This window comes from Rhincodon typus, chromosome 12, assembly GCF_021869965.1.
Source record: "Rhincodon typus isolate 14 chromosome 12, sRhiTyp1.1, whole genome shotgun sequence".
NCBI classification, from domain to species: Eukaryota; Metazoa; Chordata; class Chondrichthyes; order Orectolobiformes; family Rhincodontidae; genus Rhincodon; species Rhincodon typus.
This window is the reverse complement of record NC_063343.1, coordinates 4975925-4997217: the sequence shown is the minus strand read 5'-3', so window position 1 is coordinate 4997217 and position 21293 is coordinate 4975925. Positions and strand designations below refer to the sequence as shown.

Below are 21293 nucleotides of genomic sequence, written 5' to 3'. Positions count from 1 at the left end.
AAGTTGTTCATCACACAAAATGAAAACAAAACTGAGCAATTTAATTAACAAAGATAGTGAGCTACATGTAAAACACACAGCAAAACAAAGTTTCAAATTATTTCCTGACACTATCCATGGCAGAGACTCAATCTGATTGAAATGACGTCTCATTCTCAACTCTTCCAGGTTCTATTTAACCAACTTCTGGTATGGCTTTGGACTGAGAAGCCAATTGGACGAGTCCTTTCCAAATCTGTCAATATTAACTCTTCCATGATTCCAAGTCTAAATGTCCTCAGCTCTAACAACCTGCAGATTTCCGACCAAACTCTCCTGGTCTGCAAGTTTTATAGACTAAACCCTTCTATCCAGGCAACTGGCTCCCTGAATAGCCCCAAAAAACTCCGTGGAGATAAACTAAACGTGCTTCTAAACTCAACACTTGTGTCTTCTGATAAAATTTAAAAAACCCTAGATCCTACTGAATTGAAAGCAAAGCCTTAAATCTTAAAATTTTAAATGTTTACCGCACCTGTTGTAAATCCAACAGTATAAATATCTTTCTGTTAACAATACAGAAACCTCCTTTCTGAAAAATATACTGGATTTGCAAGAGTTGAATAGATTGAAAAGGACAGGAGCAATTAAGAAGGAAAGGAACACTGAATGGGTGGCATTAATTGTGAGAGTTCAGAAAGAACATGGGGTCTTTAGATTTGTTGAGATTATCATCAAAGGCAGTGAGGAAATAAGGAGATGAACAATGCTAGGGGTGAGGAAGAGTGAAGAATGTTTAGGGGTGAGGCTGTGCAGTTGGAATGTAGTGTAGGTCAATACACTGAAGACACTATATGAACAGCATGTTTTTAGTTCATGATGAAAAAAGGACACAGCTTTGCCATAATTATGATCACAGCTTTGTTTTCTGACACTGTTCATCCCGGGATTCAAACTGGAGCCAGGACCAGAAGGAGCAAAGGCTCCAGCACAAAATGGTAAGTGGGTGTTTTAAATCACAGCCAAGATCAAATGTAGCCATTCCACCACTGGCCAAAACATCTAGGCCATTGTCTTCAATCCCTAACACAAACTCCACTCTCTGACAATGTCATACTCTGATCCCAAGTTATGCCTCTGACCACATATCCATGTCAACAAAACAACTGTCTATCTCCTCCTCTGAAACACAGGCCAATTCTACTCCTGTTTCATGCCATGTGCTGTTGAAACCCTGATCCATTAGATGTTGCCTCTAGATCCGACTATGTCAATGTGCTCCTGGCTAGCCTCCCCTTTTCCACCCTCTGTAAACTTGAGATCATCCAAACATTCTGCTGCCCTGATCCAATTTGTACCAAGTCCTGTTTACTGTTTGCTCCCAGCTAAGCAACACCTCAAAGTTAAAATTCTCAACTTTGCTTTCAAACACTTCCACGGTGGCCTCACTGCTCTCTATTTCTGCCACTGCTTCCAGCCTCACAGTCCTCTGAGATTCCAGATTTGTCCTCTCTTGCCCTCCTGATTTTAATGCTCCATCGTCAATCAGCGACCATAATCCTATTGCCTGTGGGCAATGAAGCCCTAAGCAGTGGCTTCCATTCACAAACATTTTTGGTATCTTTATCCTTTATTCATCCTTTAATGGGCTTCTTTAAACTTACCTCTTTGACCTAGCTTTTAGCCAACTGCCTTAATATCTTTTTATATGCCTCAGTATTGAATTTTGTTCTGTGAAATGCCTTGGGATGTTCTGTTACACTGAAGGAGCTCCATAAATACAGATTACTGTTGTTGACATAACATACCCCTAACACCAACTACCTCTCTCACTAACACCTGAAGGAGTGAGACTCTGAAAGTTTGTGTTTTCAAATAAACCTGTTGGACTATAACCTGGTGTTGTGTGATTTCTGACCTTTGTCCATCCCAGTCCAACATCAGCTCCTCCACATCAGATTGAAATAAATGGAAAAGTGCAACAAGTGCTAACCACATTAAGTGAGATTCTTGTAACAGGCTTTGGCTAATGATACAGGGTTAACTCAATGTGTAACTCAATGAGAAATGCAAACCCAAACAACAATAACTCAATTAGTTCTGCATTCATCAGCAATAAACAGTGTCTTAAAACACTCTGCATCGTCATACGTTCATTGTCTCCATGCTCCAGCGATATTGTGTTTGATGCTACACAAAGTTGTCACATTATAGGAAAAGGAACAATAGTGTAATTAGATTGAGCCAAGATGCCCTTGGAGGTTTATAAATGGCATATTGTCTTTAAACACAGAATGTGGGAGTACAATCTGTTCAGGAGCAAAGCTTTGGGGACTGTTTAATTAGGCAAATGTTGAAAATTAATGCTGCGAAACAGCTGGGATCCTCATGGTCGCTGGACATTCGCCACTGGAAATAATTTTATCCCAAGTTCCAAACCTAAACCACCATGCCCTGACCATCTGTTTGTACTTCAAGCACTGTCTCTAGTTAAGACTTGTAGGCAAAACCGAGAAGAACATGCATACACAGAGGACATTCAGAGGGGCTGGCAAAATCAACAATATACAAAAGTGCCAATTTTTTTCAGAGGAAATTGGATTCAGCCAGAAATACGGATACAGATTCAGATTAAATCCCTGTTTAAGGTTGCATTAGTTGTTAGGAAACACAGGATTCTCTTCAAAATCCTTGCAAATTTTGGAACCCTTATAACGATGGAACACTACTCCGATGGTCCCAGGTGCTGAGTTTTGAGCTTAAAGTGGAGATCAGTGAACATTCATTGAGAGCAAAGCACCCCACCCCTGGCCTCTCCAGCACCAGGTTTGACAGCATGAATTGTAAAAGTGCTGGTCCCCCATTCAAAGAGGCCCAACTGAATTGCAATTAGATTTGTGCACTTTCCTTCACCTTGAGCCTGAATTCAAATTTTAGGCCTGACTTACGTTTCAACTCAACTGCTCTCAGTGGACAGGTTTCATCAATATTCATTCTAGCTGTTCGAACCGAAGCATATTGAACAAATGAAATATCCCGGAAACCCCTTGCCACGGGCCACCAAACATCAGCTATTTACTACGCATTTCAAGACTGTGAAAATGGCGACATTACCTTATACTTGCATTATTTTAATGTATCCAACGGACAGTTGTGGTTTGCCTAAATTGGGCCAAAGTTGAGTGCTTCATAATAAACTCCACATGGTTCAGTTTTAGTCACTGTGGCTTTGCAATTTACACCACTGAGGAGAACAATCCTAGCTTTTCCAGGGTCTCCAGATAACTGAAATCCCTTATCAGTACTATCATTCTAATAAATCACACTGGCATTCTGTCCTCACTTTTCTTTTTAATCATTGGTGGGACATCGGTGTCTCTGGTTGGGTCAGCATTTACTACCCGTCCCTACTTGCCCTTTGAAAAGGTGGCAGTGAGTTGTCTTCTTGCAATCCATGTGCTGTAGGTAGACCCACAATGCCCTTAGGGAGGGAATTCCAGGATTTTGACCCAGCGACAATGAAGGAACGCCGATACATTTCCAAGTCAGGATGGTGAGTGGCTTGGAAGGGAACTTGCAGGTGGTGGTGCTCCCATGTATCTGCTGCCCTTGTCCTTCTAGATGGAAGTGGTCGTGGGTTTGGAAGGTGCTGTCTGAGGATCACTACAGCATGGCATGACAATTCTAAGGAACTGGATCATCCTGGACTTATTTTAGCAGGATAGCAGAACTCGAAGCAGTAGCATTACGACTAGTAAACACTCATCTACAACAGTGTTATGGTGGTTGAGTTACCATCTGTAAGAATATTAACTAACAGCTCAACACCTTCAGCTACATGGGAAAGTGGGAGCCAACTATTATGTCTCCTGGTTTTCTTTTGGCTCACAGACGTTAGAAATAAGTTTGGAAAGGTTTGAACAGATTGTTCTTAATCAAACTTGGCATGTCTACTATTTAGCATACTGCTGTATGCTGGAGTCTTCTCGCACATAACCCGACTCTCTCTTGCAACCATGTATCTGGGCCCCCGGAACACTTACATGTACAAATGATTCCTGTATAATCAGTTCCTAGGCCTTCACAGACAACAGAACAGTCAGCAGGGTCTGAGATATGGAGTTCAAAATGGAAAGAGAAAAATCAGCTGTGTTTGCAAAATTGTTTTTATGGGGGAAAGGAGTTGAACAGGAAATCTAGGAAGTGATGCCTATTTAGTTGGATGTGGATACTAACAATGAAGCAGAGATGCGAGAATCAAAAAAACAGTATGCACAGAGAAACATTGTAAAACAGAGGATGTTTCAGAGGCTTTAAGAATGGCCTGGAGGATTTTAAAGAAACTGGAAATGTCTAAAATCAGCTTGAAACATACCTCTGTGTGAATAGCTCAGTGATTAACTTCATTGTGTAACATACTACTGAACACAAATATCGGAGGGATCCCTATTCCCTAATAATTTAATCAATATCATTCGGAGATGTCAAATATTTTTGGATGAGGGAACTAAAAATATTTGGTATGATTTCAGCTTGAGATTGTTCTCCAGTGAGTCCCTGACAGAAGAGTATGTCTTTTGATTCAAATTTGGAGGAAGCACAGAGGATGGCAAGGATGGAAAACATACTGTGGGTGGTGGATTTCAATGTCCACCACCAACAGTGGCTCGGCATTGGTATGATTGATCAAGCTGCTCGGGTCTTAAAGGTCATAGCTGTGAGACTCGGTCTGCAGCAGGTGGCGAGGGAACCAACAAGAGGGAAAAACATAACTGACCTCATCCTCACCATTCTGCTGGCTGCAAATGCATCTGTCCAAGACAGCATCGTTAAGAGTGGCCACCGCACAGTCCTTGTGGAGTCTGACCTTCAAACTGAAAACACCGTCTGTCATGTTGGGTGGCACTATAACTGTGGTAAATGGGCCAGACTTTTAAACAGATCTAGCAACTCAAGACTGGGCATCCATTAGGTGCTCTGGGCCATCAACAGCAGCAAAATTGTATTCCAGCACAATCTGTAACCTCATGGCCCAGCATATCCCCCACTCGAACATTACCATCAAGCCAGGGGATCAACACTGGTTCAATGGAGAGGGCAGGAGGACATGCCAGGATAAGCAACAAGGATATCTAAAAATGAGGTGTCAACCTGGTGAAGGACTACTTGCATGCCAGACAGCGAAAGCAGCAAGTGATAGACAGACCTAAGCAATCCCACCACCAATGCATCAGATCTAAGCTCTGCAGTCCTACCACATCCAGTTGTGAATCGTGGGGGACAATTAAACAACTCATTGGAGGAGGAGGGTCCACAAACATCCCCATCGTCAATGATGGAAGAGCCCAGCACATCAGGGCAAAAGATAAGGCTGAAGCATTCGCAGCAATCTTCAGCCAGAAGTGTTGAGTGGACGATCCATCTTGGCCTCCTCAAGTGGTCCCTAACATTACAGATACCAGTGAATTTGATTCATTCCACTTCATATCAAGAAGTGGCTGGAGACACTGGATACTGCAAATGCTATGGGTCCTGACAACATTCTGACAATAGTACTGAAGACTTGTGCTCCAGAACTTGCCGCTCTCTTAGCCAAGCTGCTCCAGTACAGTTACAACACTGGTATCTGCCCAACAATGTGGAAAACTGCACTGTCCTGTACACAAAAAGCAGGATAAATCCAACCCGGCCAATTACCGCCCCATCAGTCTCCTCTCGATCATCAGTAAAGTGATGGAAGGTGTCAGTAACAGTGCAATCAAACAGCACCTGCTCAGCAATAACATGCTCAGTGACGCCCAGTTTGGGTTCCGCCAGGGCCACTCAGCTCCTGACCTCATTACAGCCTTGGTTCAAACATGGGCAAAAGAGCTGAATTCCAGAGGTGAGGTGAGAGTGACAGCCCTTGATATCAAGGTCACTTTCGACCGAGTGTGGCATCAAGGAGCCCTGGCAAAACTGGAATCAATGGGTATCAGGGGGCAAACTCTCCAGTGGTAGCAGTCATACCTGACACATAGGAAGATGGTTGGTGTTGTTGGAGGTCAGCCATTTCAACTCTAGGTCATCTCTGTCGGAGTTCCTCAGGGTAGTATCCTCGGCCCAACCATCTTCAGCTGCTTCATCAATGACTTTCCCTCCATCATAAGGTCAGAAGTGGGGATTAGCATCCATTGATGATTGCACAATGTTCAGCACCAGTGTGACTCCTCAGATACAGAAGCAGTCCATATTCAAATGCAGCAAGATCTGGACAATATCCAGGCTTGGGCTGACCAGCGGCAAATAACATTTGCGCCACATAAACACCGGGCAATGTCCATTTCCAATTAAAGACAATCTAACCACTACCCCTCCACATTCAATTGTGTTACAAACACTGAAGGCCCACTACCAACGTCCTTGGGGTTACCATGGACTAGAAATTCATCTGGACTTGACACATAAACATAGTGGCTACAAAGGTCTGAGGTAGGAATTCTGCAGTTGAGTGACCACCTTCTGACTCCCCAAAGCCTGTCCATCATCTACAAGGCACAAGTCAGGAGTGTAATGGAATACTCCCTACTTGCCTGGATGAGTGCAGCTCCAATAACACTCAAGAAACTAGGCACTATCCAGGACCTGGCAGTCCCGCTTGATCGGCACCCCATCCACAAGCATTCATTCCTTCCATCACCGATGCTCAGTCGCACCAGTGTGTACTATCTACAGGATGCACTACAGAAATTCAAGGACCTTTGGCAGCACTTTCCAAACCCACGACCGCTTCCATCTAGAAAAACAAGGGCAGCAGATACATGGGAACACGACCCCCTCCAAGTTTCCCTCCAAGCCACTCACCATCCTGACCTAGAAATATTTCTTCATTGTCTCTGGGTCAAAATCCTGGAATTCCCTCCCTAAGGGCACTGTGGGTCTACCTACAATTTGCATTGTTAAGTCCCATAGGGATCCTCTATGCTTCAGTAAGGTCATCATTTATTCCCCATTTATTAAACTCCTATGGGTCCAGGCCCAAACTACTCACCTCCTTCTCATAAAACAGGGTCTTCCCTGGGATTAGCTGAGTGAAGCTTCTCTGGATTGTCTTCAACGCCAGTGTATCTTTCCTTAGTTAAAGGGACCAAAACTGTTCACAGAATTCCAGGCTTGATCTAACAATTGTTTCAGCAAGACGTCCCTATTTGTGTACTCCAACCACTTTGAAATAAAAGCCAACATTCCATTTGCCTTCCCACTTGCATGTTGATCATTTATGCTAGCTTTTTGTAATTTATATATGTGGACTCCAAAATCCCTCTGCACTGTAGCTTTCTGCACTTAAATAATGTTTAGCACTCCGATTATTCTTGCCAAAGTGTATAACCTCACATGCTACCACATTATACTTCATCTATCAAGTCTTTGCCCTCTCACTTATTCTCTCTCTATCACTCTGCCAGCTCTTTGTGTTATCCTCACCACTTCTGTCACCTAGTTTTGTGTCATCTGCAAACTTGGCGATGATACGTTCACTTTTCTCATCCAAGTCATTAACTTTTATTGCAAATAATTGTGGCACCAGCACTGATCCTTGTGGCACTCCACTAGTTACAGTTTGCATTCCTGAAAACGTCCCCTTTATCTCAACTCTTTGTCTTCTTTTAGTGAGCCAATTCTCTATCTGTGCCAATACAGGACCTCCAATGTTATGGCTCTGAACTTATTAATTGGCCTAATGTGTGGTACCTCATCAAACACCTTCTGGAAATCCATACAGATTACAACGATTAAGGCGCTGGGATTGATATAATGCACATAATTTACATTAGCTACTTCTCCTGCACCCCATTCTAGCACCTAGGATGCATCTCACCAGAATTTGTTTGCTGCTTTGAGGAAATTGACGACAAAGAGTTTCCCAGGTTATGTGTACACTACCTTTGGAAGTAAACTCTGCTGCAGAGTAACATCACAAAAAGCTGCCAATCAGCCATACAAACATATTAACTCACTTAGTCTGTTCAGTTACTGTCAAGAGTGCACTTTAAAAAGAACTTCTATTAAATCTACAAATGGTCCATCGTTTATTTGTGGAACTCTATTCCTGCATCTCAGTCAACTAAATGTGTAGATTTTCTCCACAAATCTTTTGAATAAACACACTTATGAATGAACTGATAATGGGCTTGCAGCAGGATAGACAACTCAATGCATAGAGCAGGAGGCTATGATGACTGTAACAGGTTGGGAATTTGCCTCGCTCAATCATCAAAACAGTCTGCTTTTGTAGTGCTGTGAAAAATTTAGAATGTCTATCTTTACTTTCTAGAAGGATGGTCTGTTCTTCTGAATCATAGGAAGGATGCATCTTGACTAATGTGCTAATGTCACTTCAAAGATGTTGCTGAGCCTTGAAGAAATAGATTGCTTTGTAAGTATTGGTCTGACCAGCCCACCAAAGAAGGCCATTGTTCTCTTAAGGAGATTTGCTTTCTATCTCAGATTATAAATATCACACTAGGATAATCTGTTAGATGGTTTTTGTGATTCTGAACCTGTTTTTCATGTGTGCTGGCTGCAACATCAAGCAGCCTCACTTTAAAAGACACCACTTGTAAAATTATAGAATCACAGAAGCCCCACAGTGTAGAATCAGGCCATTCGGCCCATCGATTCCAAACCGACCCTCCAAGAGCATCAGACCCAGAACCCAACCCCCTACTGTATCATGGACAGGTTGGACCAAAGGGTCTGTTTCTGAGCAGTATGACTCTATGAATCTATCCTTGGACACTATGGGCAATTTAGCATGGCCAACCCGCCTAATGTGCAAGTTCATGACAGGAGCTGTTCTCTTTGACAAACGTCCTCATTCATTTGAGGGACTACTAGAAGAAGAAAAAGCCCCTTTTTAATTAGCAGTGGAGAAATTAACTTTGTATTGTCTGCTGCCTTTGCATTACTTGGACTTCGAAAAAACTTGGGGTATAATTGGGGCTCCATTCAAAGCTTTCCAGCAGCGATCACACTTTGAAAGTATGTCAATGGCTGTAAAGCTTTCTCGATGTTCATAACATTGTGAAAGGTGGCCTTTAAGAACCAGTTTGTCATATAGCTGGCAATAAGCAAGCCAAAGCTAGTACAGCACTCTCATGAATTATCCTTTAATGGGTGAGCTGATCAGGTACATTCATCCAAACTAAGAGTATTACTGGTTCCCATGAAGGTTTCAAGGCATTTTATTGTTTTGTCATTATGTAAGGGACAGTGGGATTAATCTGCCTGCTGTTGTTTGACGAGCTCCAGCTAATTTCATTTCTCCGTGATATCAATACCGTTCACTATTTAATCAACGCAATTGCTAACAGTGGTCAAAACAGAGAATCAACAGAAGGTTTTCATATAAATCATCATTCTTTAATACAGTTTCCTTTACCAAAAGCGTACTGATTATAAAGATGAAAAAAGCAAAGATGCCATTTTAAGACTGGTTTCTTACAATAAAACAGTTAACCTCATTTATCAGTGTCTACCCATCCTGCCTTTCCTTTTTCTAATGTAATAACATTTTCAGGATTTAATTTACAAAGATGGTCCTGTTTCCTAATTACTGCCGTCCCAGACAGTAAAATTTAATTTCGACGGCCCATATTTTCTAATAAATATGTTTTTTCGAAACACGTAAATATATGATCTCAGTGAAAGTGAGGTCATGCGATGGAAAAGGTGAGCTGAGCAAAGGTCGCTTTTAACTTATCTTGCAGCAAGTTTCGCTGATCACTGTAAGCTGTTGGTATGATGGGACAAACGCACAGTCCACAGTCACCCGGTAATTCAAACATTTTTCTGAGCAAGAGCCACCACTCCCCTCCTCCCCCAATTCAATTGGATGTACCGCTCATACCGCGGAATTGGTCATACCTGAGCATCGGAATTTTTTAGCCTTGATCTGGTTGATGCGTTTATTAGCCAGTCGGCGTGGGCTGGTGCAGCGGGCACCGCTAGTTTCAATGGGGTTGTTGTGGAGATAGTCGGCCAACCACCTCAGATGGCAGTCACACACAAAAGGATTCTGGGCCAGGTGGCTGAGTTTTGTAAGGGAGAGAGAAATAATTTCAAAACCAAAGAATTAAGATATTGCAAAGTTCCATATATTAGCTTTCAATTGTCAACCACATTGCAAGGCAAGTTTTAGAGTAGGCTGCACTATCGCAGATCAGCTTTGGAAGTATATTCTCCCTGCAGCATCGCAGGCTGAGGGGTGACATCATGGTGGTTTATGCAATCATGAGGGGCGCACATACAATGAAAAGTCAAGGTCTTTTCCCTAGGGTGGAGGAGTCCAAAACTAGAGGGCATAGGTTTAAGGTGAGAGGGGAAAGATTTAAAAGGGACCCGAGGGGCAACATTTTCACGTAGAGGGTGGTGCGTGTGTGGAATGTGCTGCCAGAGGAAGTGGTGGAGGCTGGTACAATTACAACATTTAAAAGGCATCTGGATGGGTACATGAATGGGAATGGTTTAGAGGGATATGGGCCAAATGCTGGCAAATGGGACTGGATTAGTTTAGGACGGGTTGGACCGAAGGGTGTTTCTGTGCTGTATACCTCTACGATGCTATTCTATCTTCTTTTTGGTTAATTTTCAAGTTTCTTAAGCAGTGTTAGGAAACTGGCTGACCATCAGGAGAAATACAGTCATTATCTGTAACTCAGCATATCAGCTGGGAGGGATGACAGAGTTTGTCAGGAGCTGAGCTAACATCGTAAAGAAAAAAAAACCTGGTCTAATGATGGCCATGTAAACATTGTTGATTGTCAGAAAAACCTATCTGCTTCATTAGTATCTGATGTAGGAGGAAATCTGCTGCCCTTACCCAGTCTGACCCACATATGACTCCCGAACTACAGCAGTGCAGTTGAATCTTAATTGCTCTCTGGGAAATTATTGATGGACAGAAACTGCTGGGCCCAGATGTGCATACCGTAAAGGAATAACAGAAAAGACAGGTACAGTCATTAATACTGCATCCTGTCGAGGACAAGTTATCTCAGCTGGAGCCACTTAAAAAATAAAAATGAATTTTCTACTTATTAAAGGTTTTAAGTATGTTGCACTGAGATCAAAGGTTAAAGAAAAGTATGCAGGTAATAAATAAAAATAAAACTCTTGAATGATCAGATACTTAAAAATTGATTTGCAGATTAATCAAACCTTATTTTCATTTTAATAAATCATAGAAAAATCTGATTATTACATAATGATGCTCTGAATTAAAAGTTGGTTCGATTTTGTATTCTATTCTATGAAGGATAATCTATTCTAAAAGTTAGTCTCATAGAATCCCTACAGTGCAGAGGCAGGCCACTCAGCCCATTGAGTCCACACTAACCACCCCCAAAGAGCATCCCACCCAGACCCACCTCTTACCCTCTCCCTGTAACCCTGTATTTCCCATGGCTAATCCACCTAGCCTGCACATCCCTGGACACTATAGGGCAATTTAGCATGGCCAATTCACCTACAACCTTCACATCTTTGGACCATGGGGAAAACCCACAGAGACACAGCAAGAATGTGCAAATTCCACACAGACAGTCACCTGAGGCTGGAATTGAACCCAAGTCTCTGGAGCTGTGAGCCATCATGCCACCCACCATGTCTCCATTTGACTTCAGCTTTTTAGCCAATGGAAGAAAGCGAACTAAGGATTTGAAAGGGCTAATTGTATAATAGATGATGAATGTATAGTAAAGCCACTGTAACTGTCTGAGGAACAAGATTGTGATGATATTCACAACGCTGGTGAGCTTAACTCAAAAACCATTGCTCAGCCACCTTAAGCGTTGATTAGCCAAGCATTCCCAGAGTCAAAGGCAAAATGTATTGGGACTGAGTGCTTCCCAAAACTGAGGTGCACTCAATTTAAAACTTCCATGCTGAGATTGAAAGATTTTTATTAGCACGGGTACTTGGGGTAAGAGTACCAACCTAATTAAATGGAGGAAAATTGCAAGCCAACTATTATCTAATTGAATGGCAGAAGAAATTCAAGGGGCTGAATGGCCTACTGTACCGTTGCCTGTTTCTAGTCGTAGCCATTGGGCTGGAGTCAGGGCTGTGACAATTCACAGAGATTATTACCAGAAAGTTCGTTTGCAGATAACAGACAATGAACTCAGTTGAGCTCCTCCTTTAACAAAGTCTCTGAAATTAGTAATGGAGTTACCAGTAAAAGAGAACACATACAGCGTTTGAATGGAGCGGAGTGGCGTAAACAGTCCCTTTGTGATGGTCTGGAGCTTGTTGTCATACAGTGAAAGGAGATTGAGGTTCTGCAAGTCCTGGAAGGTGTTTACACGCAAACAGTTAATCTTGTTGGCATTCAGCAATCTGTAGAATGTGAAGAGAAATGGTCCAGTTAGATTCTGTTCATTTCAGTGTGGAGTTCCCCAGACTGGCGTCAGTATCAGATCTAATATGTTATCAGACCTCTGCTGTCCAATCACATGCGCAGTGGCTAGCATGCCAACTAGTGTTGGACCTGGATTGTCCAGTCGCATGTACACAGACTTTATGTAAACTACACTGTACTTGTGGCTTCAAGTAACCTGCACAGTTATTTGCGGTATCAGTGCCGAACCTGTACAGTCTGATTACCTGCACAGATACTATCCCTCAACCAGTATTTGACCTGTGCTGCCTGATCACCTGTACAAGTATACACTATGCAGAGCCTTCAGTGTAATATCAAGCTACAGAATCACAGAAGAATTATTAGCAAAGTACAACACTGAGCCACAAAGCTTGATATTAGCTCAGGTGGTTGTGCAAACAGAGGTTTTTTACATCATGTCTTTGAGGAGGAAGCAATGGGGAAAGGCAGAGAGGTGTAGGAAGGGCACTCTTGAGCTTAGAATCCAGCCAAAAGCTCTGTCAAAAACAGTAGAGCGAGTAAAATTGGGGATGTGCAACAGGCCAGAACTGGATGGGATTGGGGCCAGAAAAAGTAGGGAGTGATGAGGCTATGCAGGGATTTGAAAGCAAGCATAAGACTTTAAAAGTCAAAACCTTGCTTGTCCTGGAGACAATGCAGATCACAGAGCGCAGAAATTCTAGTGGAATAGGACTCAGTGCAAATAGGCTCCTGTTTCTCAAGTGTTGGGCTTCTCCACTGCTGGAAAGGAAAATAAAATTTTGAAATTAAAAAAAATAAGAGATGAATTTGTCAGAGGTGGAGGAAGGCTGGGGACATATGGGAATGTTGGCTCACAAAATGCAGCAATTTTACTTTAAAGTAAATTGTGGTCAACCATCCACCACCAGATTTGCAAACGTTTATGAATGAAATTCAAATTGTGTCCCTCAGGCAGTTCACTCACCCGGGTGCCAAGTGAGAATTTGTGGGACGAGATTACAACAGAAGAAGAAGACCTTTTAGAACGGAGATAAGGAGAAACTTCTTCAGCCAGAGAGTGGTGAATCTATGGAATTCACTGCCACAGAAGGCTGTGGGGGCCAGGTCATTGAGTACATTTCAGACTGAGATAGATAGGTTCTTGATTATCGAGGGGATCAAGGATTACGGGAAGAAAGCAAGCGAACGGGGTTGAGGAACTTATCAGCCATGACTGAATGGCGGAGCAGACTCGATGGGCCGAATGGCCTAATTTCTGCTCATCGGTCTTATGGTCTTAAATTCATTCCTCCTCCCAACTATCACGGTGTTAAGTTTGAAACTTGTTTCGCTCAAAACGCATCTAATAGCCTCACATGATATCTCCTCCTCAAATAAAAACTAACGAGGTCTTCAACAAGGACTGAAAGATCCCCTGATTGAGGAGGGGATTGATGCTATTCAACAACACCTCATGCTGGATTGCATTGTCTTCCTCACAGATTCGACAGCTGACAGCCATCACTTTTGCAAAACTATAGATTCCACCAACAGTTTGAGGAATGTAGATTACATTGCTCCTCTTCCACATTGAACGAAAAGAACAAGAACTGCCTATTTGACACAACAGTTGAAACTTCTATAGAAAGACACCTTCGCTGGATCTAGAACACTGGATTTCAGTTTTTTGTGGAAACCACTTGTCCAGCCATTCTTTTCCCAGCCGCCTTTGCCCTGAATGCATTCGGCTGCATTGGTTGAAGTATTAGTTTCACAGGTTAAATAAAATTTGCCACTGATCACTGAGTTTTTGATGCACAATTTAGAATGTCAACTGCTTGCATAACTTTGGATTGTCTCTGCTTCAGAAAGGAATAGGAGAATGTTCTAATAGAGTTACATGGGTGGATGCTGACATGAAGAATAAACCTCAACGTAGACCTATATGGTCTGCGGGTTTGTTTCTGCGTGATAAATTCTTATTCAATTCAATATTAACCATTCACAATTCAACAAGATTTTACCTGGAAAGCTTCCTGTCTTTACCCTATCTTGCACCACTCATAGCTCTCCAGCTACGATTATGGATGACCCCTGCTCAGGACATTTTGTTGACATTGCCTCTTAATGAAGAATCAAAATATGCAGCACACGGCCTCCAAAGTCCCAATTCTCTCCATCCCAGGAAGGATTGTCCCACCTGCTCGTGGGTCTGTCACCAAACAGCGCTGTATACATCTCCAACATTTTGTTACAGAGATAGTAGGAACTGCCGATGCTGGAGAATCTGAGATAACAAGGTGTAGAGCTGGATGAACACAGCAGGCCAAGCAGCATCAGAGGAGCAGGAAAGTTTCGGGTCCAGACCCTTCTTCAGAAATTCCAACATTTTGTAATTGGTTTGCTAAAACATCTTTGAGAAATCATCATCATCCTTGGCAGTCCCTCACAGATGAGGATGACTCTGTTCCGCTCTCAGGGTGAGTCTGTATGTGACTGTACAGATAGATATGGCTACTGCAAGCTCTGTTACACTTGGGGCAGAAGGTGGTTGTGGGAAGGGGTGGGTGGGGCGTTGGTGTGACAGCGCGCTCCTTACACTGTTTTCACCAGGTTTCCGCTTTCTCCCGACGGCAATGTGCTTGACATCTTCCTGGATGCTCCTCCTTCCCTTTGGACTGTCTTGGGCCAGTGATTCCCAGGTGTCCGTGGGAATGCCGCACTTCCCCAGTGAGGCCTTGAGGGTATCATTGAAGCGCTTCCTCTGCCCACCTGGGGCTCGCCTGCCATTTCAAAGCTGCTCGGGGAGTCTCATGTCGGTCACATGGACGATGCACCCAACCCATAGCATCAAGGGTGGTCGGTGTCTCAGTGCTGGGGATGTTGGCCTGGTGGAGGACGCTGGTGTTGGTTCGTCTGTCTTCCCAGCGGATTGGCAGGATCTTGCGCATAGGCAGCGTTGGTGGTACTGCTCCAGCACCTTGAGGAGTCTGCTGTAGACAGTCCACGTCTCAGAGCCATATAGGAGGGCAGGAACCACCACAGCTCTGTCAACCATGAGCTTGGTGTTGGATCTGATGTTGTTGTCCTCCAGCAGCCTTTTCCTCAGGCAGCCGAAGGCTGTGCTAGCACACGGGAGGAGGTGCTGGATCTCTTTCATCGATAACTATTTTGGCAGACAGTACACTCCCGAGGTAATGGAAGTGGTCAACGTTCTCTAAGGCCTCCCTATGGTTCTCGATGATCAGGAGTTCGCTCCACAATGCTGGGCCAGGTTGGTAAAGGACCTTCATCTTGCGGATGTTCAGGGTGAGACGCATGCTCTCATATACATCTGACGATAGTCTGCAGTTTGTCCTCTGAGATTGCAAGCACGCAAGCCTTGTCTCATTTTGAGAAATATTCCATCAGTGGTGCCACCCCTTTTAACAGTCAGACTGTCTTCCACTTCGAAGTGCCTAAATGCTAAATTCTTATTCAATCACAACTTTTGATTTGTACATGGGAGACAAATGCTAAGTTAAAAGGATGTGTGTTATAAAAAAAACCCAAAAATGCTTTGTTTTCTTTGCAAATCTTCAATCAGACTATTCGACAATAATGCATTTTGATTTTATGCTCTTTAAGAAGCTTCAGTCTAGAACATAATAAATTTTCTTCCTTTCATATGACTCAAATGGATTCAACTAATACTGTTTGTTCCAAATGCAGGAGCCACAACTTCACTAGCTGTCTTTTAAAAGGAGCAGAACATTTTTGATTAAATAAATCATTTTGAACATGCAGCTATTTTCAGTAAACCCTGACATTACACTGACTGCTATAGGTCATTTTAATTTTATGAATGGATTGCTACTCACAGCAGCTGAATCGATATCAGCCCATCAAACAGACCCTTGGGGAGTTCAGTAATCTTGTTTCCATAGAGGACACTAAAAAACACAAGGAAGAAAACATCTTTGTTAGGCATCAAGACTTCACCTCAGAACAGAGCTCTGTGAGCATTCCCGACTAGGCACCAAAAATTATGGATTACACAGTTTGTAGAATATCCACAGCATAGAAAATGGCCATTCGGCCCATCAAGTCCTCACCAAGCATCTGAGAGCAGCACACCCAGACGCATTCCCTACCCTATCTCTGTAACCCTGCATTTCCCATGGCTAACCCACGTAGACTGTACATCCCTGAACAGTATGGGCAATGTAGCATGGCCAATCCACCTACCCTGCACATCTTCGGACTGTGGGAGGAAATCCACGCAGACATGGGGAGAATGTGCAAACTCCACACAGACAGTCACAATACCTGGCACTATGAGGGCAGCAGTGCTAACCACTGAGCCACAATGATTCCTTTAGTCCTGGTCATGTCATGTCTTGGTAGATCAAGTTGCAGCTACAAGGCAAGGAAGTTGTCCCTGGCTCGAGTTGGAAGAGCTCATTAAATGCTGACCCACTGAAATCTAAATCACAACTATGCCCATCTTCAGTGTTCATTACAATCAAGCAGATCTTAAGTTTAACCAGGAGCCACTATCTTTCCATTTCCAAAGCTGGACTCAGGATAATTGCAAGAAAATTGTTTTCGAAATTCAAAAAGCCACAGTGTCACCAGTGTGGGATAGATCAATAATAAGTAAAAGCAAAGTTAAAGTAATAAAAGAAGGAAAAATAATTATTAGTACTCCTGGTCAGTGAGCTGGATTAAATGACTCCAAACTCAGTTTTGGAGTTATCATGTTACAAAGTTATTTATTGGATATTAATTAGGCTCTGTTTCAGCATTGCTATAGTCTGAGAAACAAAGACAGTAAAAGCTGTGTGCAAAAAACATCAACTTGATGGCTTGTTGGTATACCTGTCCCATAAACATAGCTTACAGATGCTTACACTGAGGAACAGAAGCATCAGGGATGTTATTGAAGATACTCGAGGGGATAGTTTGCCACAAACTGTGAATCTAAGGTATACAAGCCCCCACTGGGGAATGGAGAGATGCGTAGACAGACAGGATTTATCTACTTAACGTAAAGGCTACAAGTGACTGGAGACTGAAGAAACTGAGTGAAGTGAATTGGCGTCTGGAGGGATCACGTGATTGACAGACGTCGTTTTTTCAGTCAGGCTGATTGGCCTGTAGAGTAATTTTCTTGCCGTAATTTTCTATGACATGCGGAGCCTGTACGCTATCTCCATTAGAACATAAATGATTAGTGGGTAGCTTGGCAGGTTATGTTTTTCCATTTAAGGGCAACAGCAGTGATAGCAGCAGCTCTGCCAACACTGTGTCAGTTCAGATTTTTCACCGTTAGTTAAAGTTTTAATTCCATATGCTGTGTGAAAATATGTGTGTGATAGACTGAGGGGTGTCACTGTTCATTCAGTGTTGCTGGGGCAGCATACGTTTTTACAGGCTGACCATGAACCTTTCCCCTTCTCATTACCTGCTATTGGTTTGTGTTGAGAAGACTTGCATACTGATACTCAATCCATCCAAACACACTATCCTCAGCCATGTGTGGGAGGACTTGAACTAATAGCTTCAAGATCAGAGACAGGGATACCAGCAACATCTGTCTATTGAAGGTCCCAACATTACAACTCAGTCATAAACAAGCTGGCCAGCGGATCACAGACCAAACACTGATTCACCAGTCAGAAGTTTGAAAAGACTATACCATGCTAGTAAGAGCTGAACACAATGTCTGTTTAAAGTATAAGTTTGTTATGAGTATGGCTGCTACTACAAGGCACTTTATCAGCTCTTACACAGCAAGGTTCTGAACTGACCTTACATCTCTCAGTAACACAGTAAGTCTGGACACATCGAGTCCAGCACTCTATAGTTTCATCACATTCTCATCCAATGTTCTACTGTTGCATAATGTTCCAGTCCAATGCTCTACATTCTCAGCACATCCCAGTGCAAAGATCTACAGTCTCAGCACATCCCAGTGCAATGCTTTACAGTCTCAGCACATCCCAGTGCAATGTTCTACATTCTCAGCACATCCCAGTGCAAAGATGTACAGTCTCAGCACATCCCAGTGCAAAGATCTACAGTCTCAGCACATCCCAGTCCAAAGATCTACAGTCTCAGCACATCCCAGTCCAAAGATCTACAGTCTCAGCACATCCCAGTGCAAAGATCTACAGTCTCCCCACATCACAGACAATGCTCTACAGTCTCAGCACATCCCAGTCAATGCTTTAGAGTCTCGCCAGATCCCAGACAATGCACTACAGTTTTACCACGTCCTAGGCCAATGAGCAACAGTCTCACCACATCCCAGTCTAATGCTCTGCACTCTCAAAACACTCCGAACTAAGCTCTACAGTCTCAATACATCCCAGTCCAAAGGTCTATAGTCTTAACATAACCTAGTCCAATGCTCTAGAGCCTCACTACATCCCAGACCAAGGGTCTACAGACTCAGCACGTCTCACTGTCATTGTTTGGTTCATTTCTGTACCTCCCACTGAACACCACTGTGCAATGGGTAGAGCTCTTGTTTGTAATTACACTTCATGCTATACAACTCTCTCGTACAATGTGCTTTTCATTCAGAAGATCTCTCCTGACTATTACACTGCTTGATCTCCGAAACCCTACTATACGGTGTATGATTTCCTCCATGGATATCCTCTATTGTCTATTCTATAGAACACTCTGATCTACCGTACTCGCCACTCTGCAGACCTTTACTGTCCCAGGCACTATCAAGCTGTTCACTTGCTGTTGATCAATATTTTGCTCAGTTGGCTGAGAATGTAAACATTCAGGCGTTGAAAGAATGTAGAAAGCTGACTCCTTGGTAATCTTATCGGCTATCCGTGAATCTGGAAGCTGTGCACAGGTTATGGAACTCAACAGGGTTTTTCTTGCTTCGCAGCTGTTATCACAAAGCAGGCAGCTCAGTGTATAAATTGTGAAGCAGATCTCCACAGATAGCTGCAACATAGGAGCAGAATCTATTATTTTTGGAAAGAGAGGCAAACTTCTAATAACGCAGGTGGCTGTATTGTGCAAGGTGATGCCTGTATCAATCCAACGGCTGAAAGACCCGTCGAAGTTCGGTTTCAATCCAGGAGGGCCCCACTAGTTCACAATATTGCTATTTTGATTGAAAGAGAGAAAGGAGGATTTAGCAGAGGTGTATGAGGTGGGGGGGATGGGAGTGCGGTGGTGTATAGGGATTTGATACCACACAGAATCTTGGTGATGATGAATGAAAGGGGATTGAAAAAAATGGTGTGTGATAACGGTCCTCAAAAGGGGACAGGCAGATACCGAAACATTATAACTTGCACCACAATGGAGCAGAGTTAACCCTCACCTTTAATTTCAAAGCCAGATTTTGGTTCGATACATAAAGTTGATTTGATTGGGTTCACTAGACTTTCTGCCTGAGTGGCCTTTCAATGCAATAAATACTGGAGGCGTACTATAAGAGTATTATTCACCCCCTATAATGCACATAAAAAGCTTTGATGGCATTGGCACATTACTTTTTTTCCCCCTCAAACTTGAATTTCACACTGTTTTCGCTAATCCATTGATTTAGAAACCAGTATCTTGCTATGTAAGATGCAAACTCAGCGCTTCTGCAACTTAACCATTTGAAGTCTCAGTAAACTGCTAATATTAAAGGAAATGCTGTCACTCTTTCCTTGTAGAATCAAGCAACTGAAATGAGCAACTTAAGGCCAGATCTCCAATCTATGGGTGAGACCTTTGTCACACTTTAAAAGTATTCCCTCATCTTTTTCGAAAAGACCCAGTTAGTAACTCAGGGTGCTGTCTGGGAGACTAGAATTGAGAGGAAACTTGATTAATATTAGTTGTCGTGGTCCCTATAATTTTTAACATCAGTATTATGTATTACTTGAAACCGATAATCCAATGGAATACACCCAGTTTTGACACAAAAATGTGTGCAATCAAAATTGTTTTTAAAAGCACTTCTATTTTTATAGTCCATTTCATATCAGAAAACAAAGCTCTTCACAGGAACATTATAAACCTACATGAGGTAATATTAGGACAGATGACCAAATATTTTGTCAAAGGTATTTGATTTTAAGGAGGTCTCTCACAAGGAAAGACAGGCCAAAACAGCAAGGTGGTTTACAGAAGAGTTTGGCGACAATGCAATTAAAGGCACTATTGCCAATGGTCGAGCAACTAAGAGCATGAGAAGAACACAAATGCTAGAAACTTAACAAAAGCTTAACGCTCCAGAAATACTCAATCAGGGACCATCTGCAGAGAGAGGAACAAGAGTTGACATTTCAGGAATGTCACCTTTCATTAGAACAATGTGGAAGCACCTCAGCCAGACCCATTGTATCCCTGTAATTTCCCATGGCTAATCCACCTCACCTACACATCCCTGGACACTGTGGGCAACTTCCCATGGCCAATCCACCTAAATTGCACATCTTTGGATTGTGGGAGGAAAACGGAGCACCCAGAGGAAACCCACGCAGACACGGGGAGAATGTGCAAACTCCACACAGACAGTCACCCGGGGCTGGAATTGAGCCCAGGCCCCTGGTGCTATGAGGCAGCAGTGCTAACCACTGAGCCACCCTGCCTTCCCAGTGAGAGGTTTTGAGTGAGTGAAAGGGCATTGGGAGGAAGAGGGAACTAGAAAGCCTTTGATAAAGCAGAGCTAGGGGAGGAGAAATGAAATGACAAAGGACTCTACTGTTGATGGTAGTAGCAATGGATTGTGTAAATAAACAAAAGTTATGTTACAGGAGGCATGACTGGCTGGATCCTGATTAGCTTTCCAAAGGTGAAAAAGGAAACAAGGGAAACAAGAGAGACCAGAAACCAAACCAGTAAAGAAAAATAAACTGAGGGCAGAAGTTACAATCGAAAGTTTTTGAGTAATGTTAAATCTGGCAGGCTGTAAAGTGCTGAG

The 21293-nt window shown here is 42.9% G+C and overlaps 1 protein-coding gene across 1 annotated transcript in view; it reads right to left on the bottom strand.

Annotated features, from left to right (window-relative positions):
- LOC109911258 (slit homolog 3 protein-like) overlaps window positions 1–21293 on the bottom strand; it is a 614108-nt gene that overhangs the window by 116430 nt on the left and 476385 nt on the right. The window contains exons 12-14 of the mRNA XM_048603610.1: window positions 16222–16293; window positions 12214–12357; window positions 9886–10049 (exon numbers count right to left, since the gene is read on the bottom strand). Of these exons, the coding sequence (XP_048459567.1) occupies window positions 9886–10049; window positions 12214–12357; window positions 16222–16293 (380 nt within the window). The remainder of the gene's footprint in view (window positions 1–9885; window positions 10050–12213; window positions 12358–16221; window positions 16294–21293) is intronic.